Raw genomic sequence first — 22,353 nt, 5'->3', positions numbered from 1 at the left:
ACCTCGATGGACAGATACGTGTAAATGCAATGCTCCAAGGAGAGGCGTGCCCCGTATCACCCACCTCCTAGCGCATGCCTCTGCAGGGGTGATGTTGCCAGCGAGACTAACACCATGTGAGGCTTGAAACGTTGACATTTCACTGCTTCATAGCCTTCTCCCGCAATACCCTTTCACTTGGAACACACTTCCCCAGTCCAGTGTAAAGATTCTCCTAATCTTTCCCCCTCCGTCACCTCCTCAAAGACACACTTCTCTCGTATGGCATCAGCTAATCCCCCCATTTGAAGAACCACTGCTAGAGAACCCCCGCTCCCCCCCCAAACAAAACGGCTCTCCCTCCTGCGTCTGCACCATGTGCTTTCTTGTTACCTAACTCTGCCGCCGTAGACTGCCTTGGGGCAGAACCATGATCTCGTGTTCTGTATAGCGCCAACCAAAATCATCGTCCCCTCTGTGAAAAGCACAACTTCGAGTTCCGTGAGCTCTCAGGGGCTGGGAATGGGTCCATCAGCTCACCCAGAGGGAGAGGAAGAGGGCAGGCAGCTAGCCGGAGTGATAAGAAACCCTCCCAACAGGGAGAGCAGTGGGCGCGGGGGCTGAAGGAGAGAGAAAGACTTCCAGTAGCTTTAGTTTGTACCACAGTAGAAACGGCCACAACCAGTTCGGTCTGCCCCTTTAGCAGCTCTCCCTTGCTGCCGCCGGCTGCGTGAGGGCCGTTACCACCCGAGGCAGACAGCCGAGGAAAAAGGACAAGAAACGGAGTTTGAGCTGCAGTGTTAATGACAGCAAGCCCACCATTTTGTGCCACCTCTGGGGGTCACGTTGACTTTTACTGTAAGCCCATGAGACTCCTCCTGGGGGACAATGCTCATAATGAAAGTCTCTGTGGTCACCTTATTAAAACTGCCAGAGAAGCCTCAGAACACGGACGGGTTTAAGAGGGTGAGACACTTTCATTATGAGTCTTTGCAAGGTTCCATTCGAGCCCACGCCTGACGCAGCAAAACAGACCGACGGTCACTCACAGGGATGATGAGGGGCACCTTCAGCAGCCCCGGTTCGATCGAACCCTCACGATGCCATGGTTCGTCACTGTTAAGCTACATCCCTGGAATGCTGGAGATCCCCTATGTCCCGCTAGGGAGGGGATTTGAGCAGATCTAAGCCCAATATGGAAATTAACCGCCCCGGCTCCCTGACAGTAACAGGAACAAGCCCTAATACTAAACACACCCACATGGGCTGCCGGACACAGCTGGCTGCACACGATGTTCCATGCTGACTGCTCCGAATGCACTGAGGAACTCTGGCAGGAATGTGAACATTATCATCCCTATTTTATAAATGGGGCAACAGAGTCACACTTCACCGAGGTCACGTGACGGGCCTACGCTCACCCAGCAACTCAGAACACACCCAATTCCCAGCTGCTTGCACTAATCACTAGACGATGCTGCCCCCGCATGACTCACAGCGCTGAAGGTTGACAGCTCAGAACGAGGCTGGTTAGTGAGGGTGAATCACAGGGGCTGGACACCCAGGGCGAGCTGATCGGTACATACACCTCTACAAAAAGCAGCTTCTTCTGGGAGCAGAGCCAGGCAGGGAAGATTTAACACTGATCTGATATGTGAACGCTCTCTCTTCACAGAAAGGTGGGATTTCAGGGCAGACAGCTCCTTCTCCAAGATGAAGTAACCTCAGGCTGTAGAGGCTGACATGCTGAAAGCCTCCCCTGACTTTAACACCATGAAAGGGACTAAATCTTGGCACCCGGAGGGTTTCAGTCAGACAAGACCAGGAACGACGGGGTAGGGGGGAGAATTGGGGAATACGTCTTAAAAGTACCATTTCAAGTATAGCCACATGATAGAACTTTCAGGGGAATGGAATCAACTTCTCAAAGAGGTGGGTGAATAAAAAAAAAAAAGCTACAAATTTTTAAATCACCCAGCTTCAAGAATACAGAGAGATTGTCCTAGGCTGGCACGTGTTTGGGCAAGGAAGGGCAGGGAAAGGGAAAAATAGACTAGGCCTACTTCAGATTGCTGTCCGCTCCAGCCATTGGAGAACTCTGGTGTACTCGCAATCTGGTACACACAACCCCTTCCGATGGAGGCTGCAGAACTTCCTGGGTTCCTTGCCTTAGGCCTTGTTGCTCAAGATGCCCGTTCCGTATAACTGCATTACTGCTGTGCGTTATTGGTGGCATCCAGAGTGCATTGCGTACTAATAAAAGTCTGCAATACTGATCCGGTTCCCAAGCTAAAACCTGGGCAACAGGCACCTTAGACCACTAAAATTTTCTACTGGGCCCTTTAGACTCCGAGTCATCTGAGGGAACTGATGATTTATCTGAAGTTCTTTGAGCCTTGTTTTGAATCCTGGTGCAGTGGGAGAGATCGACTGATTTAGGGTTTGTCAAAGCATTATGGATCTCTCTCTCTATTCCAGGAACCGTGTCTGTGTCATCTCCAAGGATGAAGGCATGTGATATTTAAGTTTTGGCATCAGAGCTTTCTCATTCATGAATCTTTGGATAGCTAATCACACACCTACATTAAGGGTAGGTCTATACTTACCTCCGGGTCCGGCGGTAAGCAATCGATCTTCTGGGATCGATTTATCGCGTCTTGTCTAGACACGATAAATCGATCCCGGATCAATCCCGGAAGTGCTCGCCGTCGACGCCGGTACTTCTGCTCGGCGAGAGGAGTATGTGGAGTCGACGGGGGAGCCTGCCTGCCGTGTCTGGACCCGCGGTAAGTTCGAACTAAGGTACTTCGACTTCAGCTACGTTATTCACGTAGCTGAAGTTGCGTATCTTAGTTCGAAGTGGGGGGTTAGTGTGGACCAGCCCTTAGTAAGCATGTGTTGCTTTGTCAGAACAAGGTAATTTGTTAGTGTGAATGTATGTGTGTGTGTGTATATATATATATATATACACACACACACACACTGAGAGAGAGAGAGAGAGAGAGAGAGAGAGAGAGAGAGAGAGAGAGAGAGAGAGAATGGATTTTTTAAAAGAATATTTCACCACTCCAAACTTTAAAATATAGACACTAACTAAAAAACAGCATCTGATTTTTACAAGACTTGGAATCAACACGATTTTGGCTGCTATCTGCTGACTACAGCAACAAACGAATTCCCTTCGTACAGGGTCTTCGGGCTCTTCCTACTCTGGAGAAAGAAGTGCTATGAAATGGCTCGCTCACCAGCTACACCCCAACGGTGAGGTTCAGAGCGAGAAGAGAGTTGCCACCATTTTTTGCTTAAACGTGAGCAACTTTGCTCTACACAGGGATTCAGACCAGTTTTGATCCTACTTACCCTTATATTGGACTTTCCATCTTCACAGCATTTTACACACGTTCATCCCCACAATACCCTTACGCAGCAGAGAAGTATTATCAACTCCTCTTTACAGCTGGAGGAATAGACACAGTAACTCCCGGTCTGATAGTCAGAGGTGCGGAGCATTCCAAGACCCCACTAAAGTCAAAGGGAGCTGAAGATGCTCTGCATCTCTGAAAAACCTGGTCGTGTCTGGCTCAAGGCCACGTCAGAAGCTGGATTAGAACGAATGAGATCCTGGCACTAAATCTTGCGCTCAGATTGCTGGACCAAAAACATCATTACTAATACTCACCTATACAGTACCTTCCAGAGGAGGATCTCGAAGCACATTATAAATGTGAACTGAGCCTCACAAACTCTCCCCACCCCTGATGAAGTAGGGTGGGATTGCTATTCTCATTTTACACTTGGCAAATAGATGCATGGAGAGATTAATGCCTCATCAACACTTGGCTACCACAGGGTTAGCCCCAGAGGAGATGGCAATGTTTGAAACATCCTCTAACGCAGCTCTGGGCTGGCACAGCTCCCATGGTGCTGCACTGGGGCTCCGCACACTGCTGACGCTGGTGGAGCACAGCCGGGGATGGGAAGAGTGAGCATTTGCCAAGATTTCCCAGGGTTAGGTGAGCTGGCCAGAGCGATGCCGGGAATCAAATCGTTCTCCTGACTCCCTGTCCTGTGCTTTAACCCAACAAGGACTCCTTAGAGGAGACAAACACATGCAGCCCTCCCCCTGTCTTTGACTCTCCCCTCCCCCTCTAGTCTGTGCTATTTATCGCACATCATCTGTGACCCTTGGTTGTATCTGTCTGTGTGATCCACTGGCCAATGAATAAACATGCAGCCAACAACAGAGACCAAAGCAGATACAAAAGGCGAATGCCGATGTGATACTAACGCAGGCGCTTGGCTGTCAATTTAATTTGTTCCTTTTCATCTCTCTCTGGGCAGAAGCAGACAGGCAAGGCCGCGTCCACTACTGTGCAATCTCTATCGCCAGCCCCTGAGCCTAAAGATATTAGTGCAAGTCATCAAACAAGCCATAAGAATTACCATGCGTTTGGTTGATCTCGGAGTTGGAGGACAGGATGTCATCCGCCAGTTTCTGGGCAGTTGGCAGTACCTCGGTGTGGTGTTCTGTGATTAAATACTGAACAAACTTTTGTAGCTGGTCCCTGTTCATCTGGAAAAGGGTCTCTGAGATGGGAAGACGGAGTTTGACCTGCTCTGGCTTGCGGATCCTGTACAGCGAGAGCGCCACCACGTGTGCGCAGTAAAAAATGTCCTTGTTCCCGCAGCCGCACGTCACGGAAGTGATCTTGCAGCGATCGAAGCTGATGGCGACTTTATAGGTCATCTCTGGTTCTGTCGCTGTTGCCGGCTCCGTTACTGTCCCGCTCAGGTGGAATCCTGGGAGAGAGGGGGAAAAAAAATCAAGAAAGGCAATTTTAGCTTTGCAAATGGCCACCAACACATATTCACAATGGTGTGAATTTCTGCAAGCACCTGTGCATTCCAAAAACCATCACCCAAAATGTAACGATTTGGAGAGGACTGAGTCCATGGACTGCGTAATTAATTGTATTATTGTAGCTCTGAGGAGCCGTAGTCAAGGACCAGCGCCCCACCCTGCCAGGTGCTGTACAAACAGAACAGACAGAAAGTTCCTGCCTCAAGGCGCGTATAATCTAAATATAGGGCAAGGGAGGACAGATGGATACGCGCAGATGGACGGGGCAGCACAGGGAACAAATGAGACGATATTGGTCAGCACGATGGGCAGTTGTCTCTGCACACCAGCAGCTTAACTGTGGCCAGGTTTTGGTAGGAGCCAGGGTAAAGGAGTTTTGAAGTGGCATTTGAAGGTGGATACTGAGATGGCTTTGTGGGTGTCTGGGAAGCGCCTGCCAAACACGTGGCCCAGCCTAGGAGAAACCACAAAGGTGTCTGAGAACTGAACGAGTTGGCAGCGGGCCGATCGGAGGGGAGCAGGGATAGCTTGATAGGTAGGATGCTGCCTCATTCCAGGACAACGACAAGCTAATCAGTTACACCTTGGGTCCAAGAAACTGCCAGCTCTGCAGAACTGATGCCCCTCTCCGCCCCTGCACACTGCTCTATAATCACCAGGCCCTGTCTCCGCAGTGTTCAGCTTAAATCATCCAAAACAAAATACACAGACGCTGCTCCAGAATGAATCTTCCTCGGTATGTGCCTGTTGCTATTGTCCCCGCTGGCTGGGGAGGACCTGTAACATACACGTCCCATTGGAAAGCTACAAACAGAGCTCTGCTCGAACAGACGCCAATCAGGTGGCTCTACTTTGAAATGACTATCTGCGCAGACACACTTTAAACCATCCACACACAAACAGCCCTTCAGCCGCTTTATTTAACAGCCGAGTCTAGGGTTACCATACGTCCAGTTTTTCCCGGACATGTCCGGCTTTTCGGCAATCAAACCCCCGTCCGGGGGGAATTGCCAAAAAGCCGAACATGTCCGGGAAAATGCCGGCCGGGCACTTCCCCTCCCGCGGCTGCTCTGCTCCTCCCCTGACTCTTCGGCTCTGTTTAAGAGCCGAGCGCTACGGGCTTTGGGCAGCCCCCATACCTCCGGACCCTGTGCCGCCGGAGCCCGGGAGGGGAAGTGCCCGGCCGGGGGCGCAGGGTCCAGAGGCATAGGGGCTGCCCGAAGCCCGAGCGCTACCGGCTTCACGGTTTGCTGGGCAGCCTCCAGACCCTGCGCCCCTGGCTGGGCGCTTCCCCTCCCGGGCTCCAGCTGCGCTGGGGAAGCGCCGGCCGGGGGCGCAGGGTCTGGGGGCTGCCCGGCAAACCGTGAAGCCGGTAGCGCTCAGGCAGCCCTTTTTGCGTGGCTGGGAATGGGAGGGAGGAGGGGGCGGAGTTAGGGCGGGGAAGGGGCGGAGTTGGGGGGAATGGGCGGGGTCAGGGCCCGTGGAGGGTCCTCTTTTTTTATTTGTTAGATATGGTAACCCTAGCCGAGTCTAAAGAAAAAAGTTGAGCTATTCTGTGCAGTATCTATTCTTCCAACCATCATCTCTGAATTCCCCCAAGGGCCCAATCTTGCCAACACTTACTCACCCAAGCAAGCCCTGCATGCCTGGTGTTATTTAGGTGATTGGTACACACACACACGTGTTGGGATTAAGAGGAACCAGCCAATACGTTCTGTTTCCCTGACAAGGATATATTTTAACACCATGCAGGTTCCTGTTCAGTCTCTCAACCAGTCAGGTTGCTTTCAGATATCACAGGAAAAACACGCTTTTCTAAAGGGCTGGAACAAACAATGCAGGGGACTGACCCTCCGTCAAGAAAAGGTGGCTTATGCTTCCAGCTCGGCAGTATTGTCTGCTTCTCCGTGAACTTTAAACCCACGTTTGTTTGTTCAATGAATTACATCCCTCTCAGAGCTGGGTAACCGAGCTTCAATGGAATTTCTGTTCCACGGCTACACAGTGTTCTGCCTGTCAAACACACTGCGGCGAACCCTTCAGATCCACAGACACAGGCAGGCTTGAATTTTACTGAGCTGCACTGCCTAACCAAACCGCTCATTTGTTAACGAGAGAACACACACACACACACACACACACACACCCCTCCCGGGTCAAACGGGAAAAGGCCTGGTGGCTCTTAAAACCAAGAGCATCACCAATTCTAAGGAGCCAGACGCAGAGGAATAAATATTCCCTGTTATTTGTGATCAAAGTACGGCAGGTCTACATGGCATGTTGCAAATGCCTCTCACAACAGGGCCTCTCATGCCAAGAATAGCCACCCCGATTTAGAAAGAACCAGGACAAATAATTGAGCCTCAGACATGAAAATGAAAGACAAGATCAGCCAGAGAAAATGGAGGGTGAGAAATGGGGGTTTCGGGGAAGGAAGGTCTTTCGGTGCATGGCACGGAGGGTGCATCAAACAAAGGGGTGTGCGGTTGTGGAGAGACGATTGTACATTCATCCATCTGCTTTTGAAATTAAGACGGTAGCTAAGAAACCCCAGCGTCTGTCAAGGAGCTCTTTGCACAAGGAAGCTACCAAAGGAAATGAACCACCATCCTTGGCAGTGCTAGAGCCTCCCAGCAGAGTAACTCCCTGCGCTTCACAAACAAGGCATTTGGCCTTTCGCCTCACAGTGCCCCACACACCCGGGGAGGCACGTAAGGATTACGGGCCCACATTCGCAGAAGAGACTTGTGATTCTGCGGGCCCAACTGGAACAAAGTGCTGAGCACCCATCGTCCAAAAACCAGACACGTTTCAGTCTCAGAGGGGTAGCCATGCTAGTCTGGATCTGTAAAGAGCAAGAGAGTCCTGTGGCACCTGATAGACTAACACATGTATTGGAGCATGAGCTTTCGTGGGTGAATCCCCACTTCGTCTGACGTCTCTGTTAGTCTTAAAGGTGCCACAGGACTCTCTGTTGCTCTTTACACCGTTTAAGGTGTCTCATGCCGGGCACCCAAAATCACTAGTCACCTTCGGAAGTCCTGGCCAACAAGCCTGACCTACCTCGGCGGGGGAGCAGCAGGGAGGAGAGCTGGGAGGCAAAAAGAATGATCTGCGAAGTGTAGTTAGTTCCTTCCCCCCCCCCCCCCCCCCCGGAAAACAAAGGCACAGGAAGGCTAATGGACTTGCCCGGGGTCACCCCGTATGCCTATGCTGGAGCCCGGTGTGGTACTCCAGAACCCAACCCGCGGTCCTGTGCGCCTCGACCATGGTCCTGGCTCCTTCCCCAGGGACGATGCTCACTTCGCCTGTGTCGCCGGAGCCCCGTTAAGAACCTGTTTCAATGGAAGCCTCCCGGGGCCTCCCATCCCCCTGCAGCAGGCGGCTGAAAGGGTTACAATTAACGACGAGAGAGAGAGAGAGAGAGAGAGAGAGATTAAAATACATTAACTGCATAAAACCCTTGTGCGCTTGCCAACCCTCACAAAGGCTTTCCGAGACAAATTCTACCAGAGGTTTTTAATAAATGGCATCAAAACCGGCTATTCACTGCCAGTCTCTTTAAAGCAAGGCCAAAACCCACATTCGAATCTGATTAAGTGTCAAGGAGGCCTGCTTTCACTTTAGAACCAGGGGGAGAGAAAAAATAGACCTGTTCAGCAGACCTCTGCCATTCGGATCGACTAAAACCCAGTTCATGCGGTCGATAAAAGCAGCTAATTTGGTAACATTCAACTTCAGAAATAGGAAGGAGAGAGCAGGCTCCCTCTGTCTCTCATTTGCACTCCGGACTGAGTGTGGTGTTGAGATCTATGCAGAGAGCCAGAGGGGGCAGTGTATTAACTAGCCCCTAACTCCTCACGAATCCATCTGGCACAGCCGGGCCACATAAATCCCCAGGATAAACTCCAAAGTGTTTATGTTTTACCACATCTTCGGTCTGCGGTACTTGGCCAGCTCCTCAGTTTCACTGCCAGCTCCTTCCAGTTTATTTTTGAATGAGTTAAAAGGATGTGAAACAAAGTTCTTTCTAATTAAAAAAACCCCCAAACTTTGAGACCAATTATTAGCTATAAATGCTGCCTTAAAACGCTTGCTTTACAGGGACTTTGGGGCAGGGCATCCTCAGTTAACTGGTGTAAACCCAGAGGAACTCCAGTAACTTAAGAGAGCTACTCACTTTACACCGGTATAACCGTGGTTTGAATCTGGGTAATCTGAGTGTGAGTTTAACACGTGTGAAAGCAAGGGTGTGAATGCACTGGCTGCAAGCTTCTCGCACGCACCACTCTCAAAGCTGCCTCCATCTTGAGCGGTGGCATTTCTGGCCCTGGCCAGCCACTACTGAAGAGCGTTGGTGGTTTTGTGATGAGCGAGAATGGGGTGACTCACATTCACTTGGGAACCAAGTCATAACTTGACCCCCACGGTTGTGTCTGCACCGCGACATGACACTACGATTGCTGCCTGACTGCTCTCAGCGAGGCTTGGTCATGGTCTGGCCAGTAGTGGACAGAAAGCCAGTACGTTCCACACCCTTGGTGGAAAGCCAGGCTGAGGGCTTGGTCTCCAACCTCTGCATAGAGACACTGGACCGGGCAATCTATGCTGAGAATCTCTGTAGCTGTTCCATGCGTACGAGGTGCCAATCCAAACCAGAGACCCTGAGGAGCATTGGACCCTGCCATCTCCTGTCTGCTACTGAAGTGATGCTAAGGAAAAGAGTGAGCTCAATTCAGGTCCTATATTTTTATAGCAAATAAGACCATTTAATATGCCAGCATCTGCCAAGTTAATCTGGCGTTAGAGCCTGAAGTGTCAGTTTAGAGTCTAGCTGTCAAGGCAGCAGGTCTATATAAAATAAACTAGAAACGCTATACAAAATATTTATCATAAGCTTAGCTGGAAATTAAACACGGCTAGAGAGAAGAATTGGCCACGGCGGCAGAGTTATTTGGGAATATTTACATTAGCGCTAGGAAAACCTGCAGCTACCCACAGTTCCTGCGTGTTCTGTAAGCCAGTGGGAGAACCATCCGAGCCTAATGCCAGGGGGAGCCCCTCCTGATCCAGACAGCGCAGCAGCAGGGCTGGGGACCCACCAGGCTGTCATGGCTCCGGCCCCCACTCCCCCCACTCCTAGGGGCGGGAATTTGAAGAGAGGGTGGTTGCTATAGGGATGAGGAGCTCTGGAATTAGGGAGCACTGGTTAAAGGATACAGCTTTTGTTTGGGCTATTTATTTAATTCTCTAGTTAAGCACCTATCCCTGGCTCCCAACACATAATGTTGCTGCCTGCCCAATAATGCAACACTTACCTGCTACAGATACAAACCCCTAGTAACCCCACAGTCAACACCCTACGGCCCATATCCCACTCCTCTCCGCAAACGCCGCCTATTCAAAGTAGGCCATCATCTCATCTTCTACTATTTGGCGAATGTCTTTTTAAGGGCTGCTGGGTAGTCAGCTCACTTAGGTGGCCGAGTTCTATGCATTCCACTTTGACCACAACATAGCAGCATTCTCTTGCTGCAAATGGAGGGTCTCGATCATGCTGACAAATGGACACACTACAAAAGAGGTCATTTTCTGTTTCCCTTTGTTGCTCGAATCTGGAGCAGGTAACGCCGAAGAGACCTATATTTGGCTCTGTGTTCTTCCCCCGCAGTTCAGTTTAAGACGTTCCTACAGTCGAATGCTTATCTAGGACTTTATCTTCTGTTCCAAGCATGCATTTAACACAAACTAACTTAGTGTTTGATTTGCTGCCAGCACAGCGCCTGTGCCAGGATTGGAAAATCATGAAAAAATTAAGTCTCTCAGTCGTAATTAAGGTCTTGTCAAATTTCATCTGAGCTTGACTTGCCTAAGAAACAGCTACAGTTTCTCATAACCTGCTTCCTCCCTGCCCCCATCACAACACCCCAAATATTTATACTAAGGCTCAAAATACTATGGATACTTCCCAATTTATAACACACAAAATTCATGCTCCGTACATACACAATTCATCAAACCTGCTTCAGCAGGTCACTGCTAGGTCACAGAATGGTTAAGGGTGTTTAAACAAGGCTTGTATAAAGTTTGTACTCAGCAGAGCTACAAATGTTTAAATCACACAGTGCAGGCTTAGTAGGTCTCCTTCCTAAATAAACTCTAGTTACCTACCAAATGGACTGGGGATAGTGGGCCACATAAAGCCGAACTACTTAAACTTCCTGCACCGGGGCGCTAACCTGTATGCAGCATCCAGGAGAGATGCTATGACATCCGCAGAATAAAACAAATTCAGTATAGGGTAGAGTGGAGTTCCATCTCTGTATGTTTCTAGTAAGCTCTCACTACATGTATGTATAGTCCCTACCACAATGGGATCTAGCAGAAGATGCATATTCACTTGGGGTTTGATTTCTTGGCCTGGAGGACCCAGGAATATCATGATCTGGACATCAGGCTAGGATGAGGTTCTCTTTCTGTTCCAAACAGCAGCCCTTCCATCCTGTTAAGGTGCAGCTCTGTCATGGCTGCTCTATACAACGAAACTTGACTGTGTTCTGACACAGTCGTGACGAATCGAGCTAGCTGACTTTCACCGTGCGTTCAAACATAGGAAAGCTTGAAAGTGAGACAAGACTACTGAGGTGTCAACACAAGTGCCCTTAAAGGCCAGGCTAAATCCCTTGATCTGTAGATCTATCCAACCAAAGGTGCTTACAAACTCCTCTAGTTTCACCACCATCAGTGGAGTCCTTCACCAGAGTTCTGCAAACCCAGCCGTCTGCAACCAAACTCATTCGTGCTACAAACTCAAAGCGCTGCAGTCAGAAACTGCCAAATTCTCTTATTTTGTAGATCTCAAAAATGAAGAAAATCTGGAAGTTCTGAAAGTTAAATTTGGCAAGATCTTTACAAAAGAATCTCTAATGGTGGGATCCTTAACAAATTCATTTAAAAACACAAAGTATAAAGCTACAGAGGGTCCTGTGGCACCTTTGAGACTAACAGAAGTATTGGGAGCATAAGCTTTCGTGGGTAAGAACCTCACTTCTTCAGATGCAAGTAATGGAAATCTCCAGAGGCAGGTATAAATCAGTGTGGAGATAATGAGGTTAGTTCAATCAGGGAGGGTGAGGTGCTCTGCTAGCAGTTGAGGTGTGAACACCAAGGGAGGAGAAACTGCTTCTGTAGTTGGATAGCCATTCACAATCTTTGTTTAATCCTGATCTGACGGTGTCAAATTTGCAAATGAACTGGAGCTCAGCAGTTTCTCTTTGGAGTCTGGTCCTGAAGTTTTTTTGCTGTAAGATGGCTACCTTTACATCTGCTATTGTGTGGCCAGGGAGGTTGAAGTGTTCTCCTACAGGTTTTTGTATATTGCCATTCCTGATATCTGACTTGTGTCCATTTATCCTCTTGCGTAGTGACTGTCCGGTTTGGCCAATGGACATAGCAGAGGGGCATTGCTGGCACATGATGGCATATATCACATTGGTGGACATGTATAAAGCTGACGCACATAGATCACGTTTATCAAACTTAGACTGTGTGTTACTTTAAAACCACTGAGCCGATTGTCTTCAAGTTTGGATTATATTTCAACCCCCAGAAGAGCTACAAAAGTAAGCGAATATATAAAAATCTGAAGTTTCTACCTTAAGAGGATTGGGAATTACCCAAGTGCAAAATGTCTGAGCAGATCATACGGAGAACGTATGTTTTGATGCCTGTACAACTCCAATACAGCTCAACTGATTTTGCTCAAACTTTCCAAACCGAATTCACCTGAGACAAAGCATAGGACGCTGCAGTCCAAGAACAAGTGTAACCCATGCTTACTCTCCACGCCCTCTAGCGTCTGTGCTTGGAAAAACGTGAGGAGAAGCTGTTAAAGCACCAGACTTGGACTCTGGAGACCTGGGTTCAGCTCCAAGCTCTACCATAGACTCTGCGTCACTCCCTGATTAAACAGATTTAAACTGTTATCCCACTTTGGAACATTTGTTCTTTGATTTGCTAGATCTTGCAGGACGGCATGTTCGGTTGTCTCCCACAAAGCAGTAGCACAATCCCTTTAGTCAGGATTTATCAAGGCCCAACCATTCCCAGAATTTGGCATAGGACCAACATGCACTGCCTGACAGAAACCAAGCTCCGGAAAATGGGCTGTCTTGTTACAGCTCCGTTCTAGCCACTCTGGGATTCAGATTCATGACACCTGGGTAGCAAAGGGTCAAGTCGCTTTGCTGCTTCACTGCCATGGCTGGGACGGAACGAGAGCCAGCTGACGGGGAAATGCTGACCCAGATCCCTCTCAGCGGCACTTCAGCGTCTGTAGAAAGTCCCTCCATCACAGAGCTTAAAGTGCTCTTCTCGGAAGCGTCGCTCCTGCGTAAAAGCAGGGAAATTAGCATCTCTCCGGTGTCAAGCACGTAACCCCCTTTGTTCCATTCAATGAGACGGTCATGTTGGACACTAGCTTGAAATGACAAGATGAGATTGATTTACTCACACTCACACACACACACACACAGTGTGTGTATTTATTTATTTATTTATTTTGCTATTAGGCTGGTACGTTAAAATGTCAAGTAACTGCATAGCTACCAGGCCAATATTCTGGGAAAGCACCTTTAAGATCAATATTCGTAACTGAAGAGAAAGCCAATATATGCTGCTTCCAGAAACCCTCAGTAATTTCTGTTTGCGCGCTGGCCAACAAAGAGCGGCTGTTGGGGCGGGCAGCTTCACGGCCTCTCTCCTTCGCTCTTACAAAGCATATCATCTTACTCCATGCGCCCAGCTCCCAAGGACCCACATCTAATCAGACTAACCCAATTTCAGATCTGCGTTTGCAGCACAACAGGCCGCTGTCCAATTACCAAGCTGACTGGAAAGCAGGCATGTAATAGTGATAAATGGACAAGAAGGCATGCATCATATGGCTTTTCCTGGATGAGGTTGATTTGGCATCTGCTGGACTTTACCCTATCCTTTGTCATCAACCTTACAGAAGAGGGATGCTTAAACTACCTTTACTGTCCTGCCCCTCCTTCCCCCAGAGATGCTGCCCTTCTAAGTCGGAGTTAAGGTCAATTATGGGGCAGTGTGCCGCTATCTACAGAAGGACTTGCCTCTGAATAAGCAGATGTTTTGCAGTATGCAAGACTGTCAAGACTCCCAACCTTCAGACAGACAAATACTTGGAAAAACAAATGGGAAAGAAGACATGGATATTTATGGGACTCAGCAGATGTGTCCAGGCTTAGTGGCAACCCTCAACACGAGTCATATAAACAAGGTTAACGTGACCCAAAATATTTCAGAATTTCCAGGCTGTCGCGGGAAGGTATTTTAAACTAAACTGAATCCAGGCTCCTTAGTGATTTTAATAAACACACACTGACTGCAGCTCAAGCTCATAGTGGAAAAACCATTTGTTTTTCCATGGGGTGAAACCAATAACTAGCAATGAATAATAATTGCAGCATTGAGTGTTATTTATAACCCACTCTTGGTCACATTTCCAAGACAGAAAACACAACAGCAACGGTCCCAGGGTTAACCTAAACCAGTCAATATTTGTAATGGATACACATGCTTTGTAGAAAGATCTCTGTGTGCGCGCGTGCAGTGAGAAAGGGAGGTTAGCAAACTCTCAGAAAGCTTTCTAGCTAATAGATCAATTGCTCCAGCCAGCTGAAATTGACAATTGCTCTGTCCCTGACCTTGCAGTTGGGAAGAAGATGGGCTCGTGAACTCATTTGCACATGACAATGCTCCAGCAAAGTGGATCGTCTGCCTCCGACAGTAATGGAGAGTACTTCTCTGTACAGCCCTCCCAGGCTCCATTCAAACAGCACAGGGATGGCCTTTTGTTCGTCGAGTGCGAGAAAGACTCCGCTGAAGATGTCTGCAATTAAACCCACTTTTCTTGTTGCTCTTTTGATTCCCCAGGATTCACAGAGGCGCCCTAGGCAGGTGTTGCCACACAGAGAGAAAATGTGTCTTTTCAGCAAAAAACGGAAAGAGAAAAAGCTGAATCAATTGTAATTTCTCTCTGGCAAAACACAGACTCAGTGGTTAGAGATCCAATTAGAGAAGAGATGGCTCATATGAATTTCAGCCTTTTCCCTTGGAAAGCAATTTCCTCCTGTGACAAATGGATGGCGTAAGCAAAGGGGCTGCGATCTGGTGAGACCTGATCGTGCAGGTCCCTTGCACGGTGTGGGAGGCCGGCCCTTTCCTCGGCTGCAAGAACCCACTTTATTTATTTTACATTTCTTTCTTTCCCCCTCCCTCAACACCCAACAAAGCAAGCTCAAGATTCTCAGAGCAAATAAGCCATTAAGATAATACCTTGAGGAATTGTGTTTGTCAGCAAAACCTCAGGAGAGTAACAAAGGGATGAGGCTGAATTAGAAGGGTTCTGTTAGAATGTTATCCAACGGGCAGCGGAACAGGCAGCACCTATTTTACATGGGTGTACACACACACGCACACGGGCCCAATAAACAGGAAGCACAAACGATTGCAGACCTAAGAGAGAGACTGCAATCCGGGGGGAGGGCCGCAGAGGTAAGAAATTTACACTGCAGCTTTAAACGGAGAAGATGTAAGTAGACTTGTTTGTGCTAGAGGTCATGGTAAGCTTCTCTGAGCAGCTGAGTAAGCTGGAGGGACGCTTTCCTGGCCATCTGCTCCTATCCCAGAACACCTCCTGCAAATCAAGAGTCAATCCGCTGGTTTCTCTTCCTGTTAACCTCTAATCAGCCACAAGGGCCCTTCTCTGCTTTGCTCTTTATCTGCGCCAGCTAATGCGTGAAGTGGCCTTCGCTTCCCATCTGTTCCAGCATTAGTAGAGTTAAAGAACAATGAAGCTTTCCTGTCCCGAGCATTCACATACACAGACGCCCTTGTATTAACTCAATTTTCCAGTGTTTCCCGCTATTATCCATACAAGATTTTTGGTGTTTGTTTATTTAGAACCCTGAAACCGAGGTTTCTTTTCTCTCCAGGCCTTGGAAGCTTTTCAATGAAGTCTGTACGCCAGGACAATGTTTCACGGCAATGACATTTTCCCAGAAAATTCAAAGTGAAGATCGAATTCAGATTGTTCCCTTATCTTGCCCAACCCCCAGGTTCTTTGTTGTCTGTTAAAAATCTGGGATGTCTCTCCTTCCCCCACCCCCCAAAATCTCCTGCATCACCCAGAACATCCATCAGTCGTCCTGTAGACAAATGGATTTTTAATCTGCCCAGACGTGCAAATCAGATGGTCTCCTGCTAAGATGACATAGATTTGTAAGAGTGTTTGGAAGGAAAAAAATTCAACAAAAACCTAACAAAACCTTGGCTGCACAATGGATTTCCTTTCCTAATTTCAAGCCTGATGAACTGCATCAGAATATCTGCTTTGCAGTAGTACAGACAATACAGAGAATTTGGACAAAGGAAAAATATAGCAAGTCTTCACTAAGGTGTATTATATGCCTGTGTAATACCTAAAAGGTGACATGCAGTCAAGCCTGCGTTCCATATTGCAGGACTAACATTTCTAACTCATGGTGATGTCTAATCTAAAGAACAGCAAGCCTTAATACCTAGAGAAAATAAAAACTAACGCTGGTTTGTGTAGTAAGTTTCTACAAAGAGCAGGGGAACATGGCTGCTTTGTATCAAGGCAATATAGAGGAGTGTTTGTGCTTGCAGATCACCACAGCTCAGCCTTCACTTGGCTTTCATTAATGGATGTATCGGAAGGCTGAATGCCTAATCCAGTCTCGTAAATTCACACAAATACCTTATTCTGACATTTTTCTCAAAAGATGCAGTTGGTGCTACCCTGGTTCGCTATAAGCATTGAGAAGTCATCAATGACATTTTTTTTACCTCAGGTACGAGTTCAAGTAACCAGGTTCTGTTTTACACTGATCAAGATTGCAAAAGGGAGCAGGCCAAGCTCCAAATTTTTACTATATGCAAGAACCCAACCCAAGAGTCACACAAAATGCCAACACACATATAGAGGGCCAACTCCTGAGGTGGTGTAAAATAGCATAGCTCTACTGACTTCAATGGAGCTCCCCAGATTTACACCAGTTGAGGATCTGGCTCACAATACAGAAAAGGTTTTTAATTAGAAACGGCTCGTTATCAATCCATAAAATCGTTACCACTACAGCATACCTGATCTTCAGTGGGTTTGAAACCTAATGCCATTCTCCGTGTGGCCTTTTTAATATGGTGATTCATGCATACGCCACAGAACGCTTCAGTACTACAAAAAATCATCCCAAACGCTAAAGCAAAGCGCCTATCCGTGTCTGATTCCTTTTAAAAAACAATGACGTTGTTTTTACTGATGAGTCACATCAAGCAAAAACTAGACCCTTTTGTTAACCCAGCAAACCTGAACTGGCTGGGGCGGCAGGAATTTCAAACCCCGATCCAATTAGCACAGGGCTTTCAATTTTATTATAAAACAATTGAATCAAACCCAGCCGCCCTGGCTGTCACTGTAACTGAGTCACACCTGCAGTATGCAAATACGGCTCAGTAGTCCATGTTCAGATTTGCTTAGGGAATCATAGAGGGCTAAAAGCATTCAGATCTCATACAGCAGCTCAGAGGAGCTGTTCTTCAGGGGGAAAACCCCTACTGTCAGCAACTCTGTCTGAATAAAAATTGAGTTACGTCTGCATAATCCTGTTAATCGGTCATAGTCTCCTTGTACCCATTGTCCCAGTCTCCCGGTTTAAGCTCTTGTCACTATGTACCCTCTGGTAGGGAAAGAAGTTACTTCAGAGCATGGTAATGTCCTTTTCATTCCATACACTCATTCTCATTGGTGACCTGCTTTTCGGAGACACAGCCTCCCTGCTGTGTGTGCAACTTTACCAGGCCTTTTGTTCTCTTTACAGGCTTAGATTTTGCCTCTAACCAGAGCAGTGCCTTGGTGACAGCTTGTAAGCATGGCTGAAAATGAGAGGGTTGGTCCAGAGCTGCATATGGGGATGTACAAATGGAAAACAATTTAGAATTAAAAACACTATTAAATAAGATGCTGCCATTGCCAAGATCACAAGAGTTCGGGATACGATCGTCTCTGCTGCTAGGAAAGGGAAATAACATCAACCACTGTTGCAATTCAAAATGCACTGGAAAATGCCAGCTCCACGGAACAGGATGCTGGAAAGCACTGAAGGGTCTGATATTGCTAGACAAGAGTACAGTGTTAAATGCGCACACACAAACACACTCAAAGGAACTAGTGTATGACACAAGAGTGTGAAAGCGATGAGAAGCAGAATTATGGGATAAATGGCACTTCTTACACACTTTGCAGGTCAACTGCACTCTGCCCACTAACGCACCTTAAGACTAATTCTGCTATTTGGAGCAACTTCCAAAGAGCTGCCTTTTAAAAAAACTAATACATACTAACCAAGCCTCCACGAAAGCCTCCTCTTCTCTCCACACACAACAAAATAAAGGGCTCAGAGGTGTACGCCCAGTAGCAGGGGAAGGGTCCAACGTATTGTGACCCGTTGGGATCAGGAAGGGGTATTTTATACCAGTGAAGAGGAATGGATACCACCCTGCAGTTAAAACAGCAGCACTTCAATGTATGGGAAAGCTCTCTGGTATAGTTTTCCTGGCCTTCCAGAAGCCTACACAGTTAGACAAGAGGCAGTTAGGCAGTCTAGATTTACAGGAAGAGCTGGTCAAAATTTCTCAAAAGGAGACACTTTTTCATTTTAAAAATGCCCTTTTACAAATATGAAGAATTTTGAAAGAAAGGACTTCTTAAATATTTTGGCAACATTTTATCAAAAAATAGCAGTTACCAAAAATCCAGGTTTTGGCAAAGGAAAAATGTCACTAAGCACGTTGATAACTGTTTTCATAACATTTTGAGTAAAAATTTCAGTTCCTATTTTTCACAAATTAAGAAAAAGCAAACCCCAAAATGGACATGGATCTGTTTTGAGGCCCACAAGATGGAAACGACTGCAAAAATTTCAACATTTCTATAGATATTTTCCCAGCCAGCTCTGTCACAGACAGAGCATAGTATCAAACACCTTTTTATTATTTAAGACTCTGTGAAGTCTTTTTTCTACAATATCCATGTCACACAAAGAACAGCATGAGGTGGCCTGATTGGCCTAGGTTTCAAATACACTACACTTCACACTCACGCTCAGCAACCTTTATACCACTTGCCTCATTTCAGGGTGGATTAAAAATCGATGACTTTAAAAATAAATCAAAATATCAATTTTTAAAATTTAAATTAAATATTTTAAAAAAAACATTTAAAATCAAATTTGAAATGACGACAACCTATGGCAAGGCCTAAATTTATTTTATTTAATTAAAATTATGTTAATAGATTATAAACAATAACAACACTGGCTAAGCCCCTGGAACCAGAGTTAGGGCTGGTCTTCACTACGGAGGTAAGTCGACCTAAGTTACGCTACTCCAGCTATGTGAATAATGTAGCTGGAGTCGATGTAGCTTAGGTTGACTGACCCCGGTGTCTTCACGGCGCTGAGTCGGCAGAAGATGCTCTCCAGTCAACTTCCCTTACTCTTCTCGGAGAGCTGGAGTACCAGGGTCGACAGGAGAGCACTCTGCCATCGATTTAACGGGGCCTCACTAGACCAGCTAAATCGATCCCTGCTGCATCGATTGCAGCAGCATCCATCTCCCTGGTAGTGGAGACAAGCCCTTAGTTGAAGTGCTAAACCAGCGTTTGACAGCAGAATCCTCTTCCGCAGGTGAATAGAGAATATTTCTTCATTTCAATTTATTCTACTAGTTCAGGTCAATGACCAATTCATTCAATGGGAGCTAAGAAAGCAGAAAAGCTTGTTTTCCTCTTCCAGTCTATGACTAAAAACTACATATGAGAGGATGAGATCTACTAGCTCTAAAATCTTGAAGGACATGGTGACCAGAAACAACCAGTTCAATTCACTAACTACAGGTGGCACTTCCTTAGTTTAATACATCAGTTAGTTTTAAATGCAAGGCATGTTTTGAAGAACTTTTTGATAATCTTTCTTATGTATCCAACACATTTAATTAATTATGGGGCATTTTTAATTGAATTTGAATTTCCATCAAAATAGAGCTTGAAACCAATCACAAGTAAAAAATTAATCAAGTAAATTAGACATGTATCATTCACCATTTTCTAACATAGTAAATATGCAAAAATTAAGAATCTGAATAAATGTAAATTAAACTATATAACTGCTTAAACAAATATGCATACATATGGTGTATCACCCTGGTCCTCCAAAAGAGACAACAAATATAGTGTAAAGGCTGTATTTAGTTGCAAATCAACATGGTTACCAACCAACGAGAATTAATCTTTCTTTAGGAAAATACCTAAAAAGTATAAATGCAAAACACAATTAAAATCAATTATTTAAATCAAGTTACATGCTTGATTATTTAAATAATGATAAATATCAGTGCTTTAATTCATTTTGATTTAAATTAATCCACCCTACCCCACCTACACTATTTTTCAATTTATATTTAGAAGATTTTGCTTTTCCTAGCTGTTAGTTTGATTTCTGCATCTTCAGTTCTCCAAAATCAGAGTGAGAAAAGTGGCTCTGATGTGGGTAGGGGAATTATATAGGGGTCCTGTGCATGACTGTACCAGTCTGGATCTGGGGAAGAGGAAAGTGTGGGAGAGTGGAGAGAGAGTCATCCAAAATCTACCTTAGTTATGTGGCTAGTGAAGTCTCTGTACAACAGAGGCCTAAAAAGGAAACTACATGTCTGCTGTATGCGCACTGAGCAAGGTATCCTGGTATCCCACTATACTCAAGATGAAGAAATACACCAACAGAGACCATGCGCACAACAGTTCTGAGCTGCTCAACTGAAAGGGGTACAACCAATGTTTTCTATATCCACCAGTTAATTATCGGAGCTCTTCTAGAAGGAAATAATTTGCAATTCCACCTTCCTCACAAGCATGTGGCGCTGGCCCCTACTGGAGTCAGGATATCAGACTAGATGGAACCTAATGTGACTCAGAACAGCTAATGCAACGTTCCTCCATTCCAATGAAAGAGGGGAGTTATCAGATTTGTATACGGTGGAGATAGATTTGAACGGTCCCTTGCAATGAGAGCGAGTTGGGAAGCAGGACCATTAAAGGGAAGGCTTCATTAACATTTCTTTTATAAAGCCCATTGATAATCAAACTATAAATATTCTCTTTGCAAGAGAACTTGGCCTAGCAGATCTCAACCAAACACTTATTTATACTTGTAAAACCAGAAGAACTTTGAAAAAATTAGTTTGACTCACTCTGATTATGGGAGTCCCCTCCCGCCCCCCCAAAAATAAATAAAAACAAAAATGAGTGGATTGCAAAAAAAATGAAATTCATTTCTTTATTTGAATCTGAAGGTCTGCAGCCTATTAGGGCTGGTCTACATGGGACACAAAGTGACTTTTATCCCAGGGCACAGTGTCAACTCGGAGAGCTATTCTGGAATAATTTATCCTGCAATTTCCCTGTGTAGACAATCGCTTAGTCCGTAACATGAGTGCAACTGGCTGGCAGACTTTGTCTGGCAAATCTCCCTCTGTTAGCAGGCACTGATACTGCTGGGTGACCGCAGGCTCTGACAACTCATCAAGGCTGGTGGTGTGTTACCCCATCAGGATAAGGAAGGTGGGAGTAGCTCTGGAGAGAAAATCTAGCTTGAGTACTTTAGAGGAAGGGCCCTAGAAGCAGCAGAGCTTGGAGAGAAGGTTTAAGCTGAACTTTATCTTATTGTTAATTTCGGTGTTCGGAAACCCCAAACCAAAGAAGGTGGGTGAGTTTGGACTCTACATTGTGTGTGGTTCGTGTGGAGGAGGTGCTTTTCCCAACCTTCTTTCAACCAGTGAGGCAGTGCTGGAGGAGTTCTCCACGGGAAAGAGTACAGGACTGTGTCAAGAGTTTTAGATGCTCCATTCTCTAGGCTTTGAATGCCACTTCAAGGTCCGCATCCTGGTATTCCAAAACTTCCATGGAACTAGTCCAAACCACCCAAGAGACCCCGTCCTACTGTGACTTCCCATGACAATTGCATTCTACTGGTACTATCTGCCTCAAGAGGCGGTCTTCTCAGTGCAGGAGACCACACTTTCAAACAGCTGGACCAAGTCTGTGGAATCCACCGGAGATAAGGCCCCCAAATTTTGCCACGATTAGAACTAACTGCAGATACACTTCTTCAGATGTGCCTTCCCGCAACAACTACTTTAAGAAAATTGCAACGAAAACCAACAATTGCAGCTAGAGAAAGGATTTAGGCACTAGACAGGGAAAGACAATGCACCATGCGTGGTGCTAGGAGGGGCACTTGCAGTCAGCGGTGGCCGCTTTAAAGGGGGGTCTCCCAGGCTAGGATCCGAGTGCGCTCAGGGCCTCATTGCCTCCTCCAGGAGGTATCTGCAGAGGCGGAGCTCCCAGGCCTCTCTGG

General features: G+C 46.5%; 1 protein-coding gene across 1 annotated transcript in view; it reads right to left on the bottom strand.

Moving 5' to 3' along the window:
* The window catches only part of ZSWIM5 (zinc finger SWIM-type containing 5), a 159,954-nt gene that overhangs the window by 41,564 nt on the left and 96,037 nt on the right, over positions 1-22,353 (bottom strand). The window contains exon 2 of the mRNA XM_054037212.1: positions 4,423-4,779. Coding sequence (XP_053893187.1) covers positions 4,423-4,779 — 357 coding nt within the window. The remainder of the gene's footprint in view (positions 1-4,422; positions 4,780-22,353) is intronic.

The sequence above is a fragment of the Malaclemys terrapin genome, chromosome 8 (assembly GCF_027887155.1).
Source record: "Malaclemys terrapin pileata isolate rMalTer1 chromosome 8, rMalTer1.hap1, whole genome shotgun sequence".
NCBI classification, from domain to species: Eukaryota; Metazoa; Chordata; order Testudines; family Emydidae; genus Malaclemys; species Malaclemys terrapin.
The sequence above is the reverse complement of the archived record's forward strand: the minus strand, read 5'-3'. Positions and strand labels throughout refer to the sequence as shown.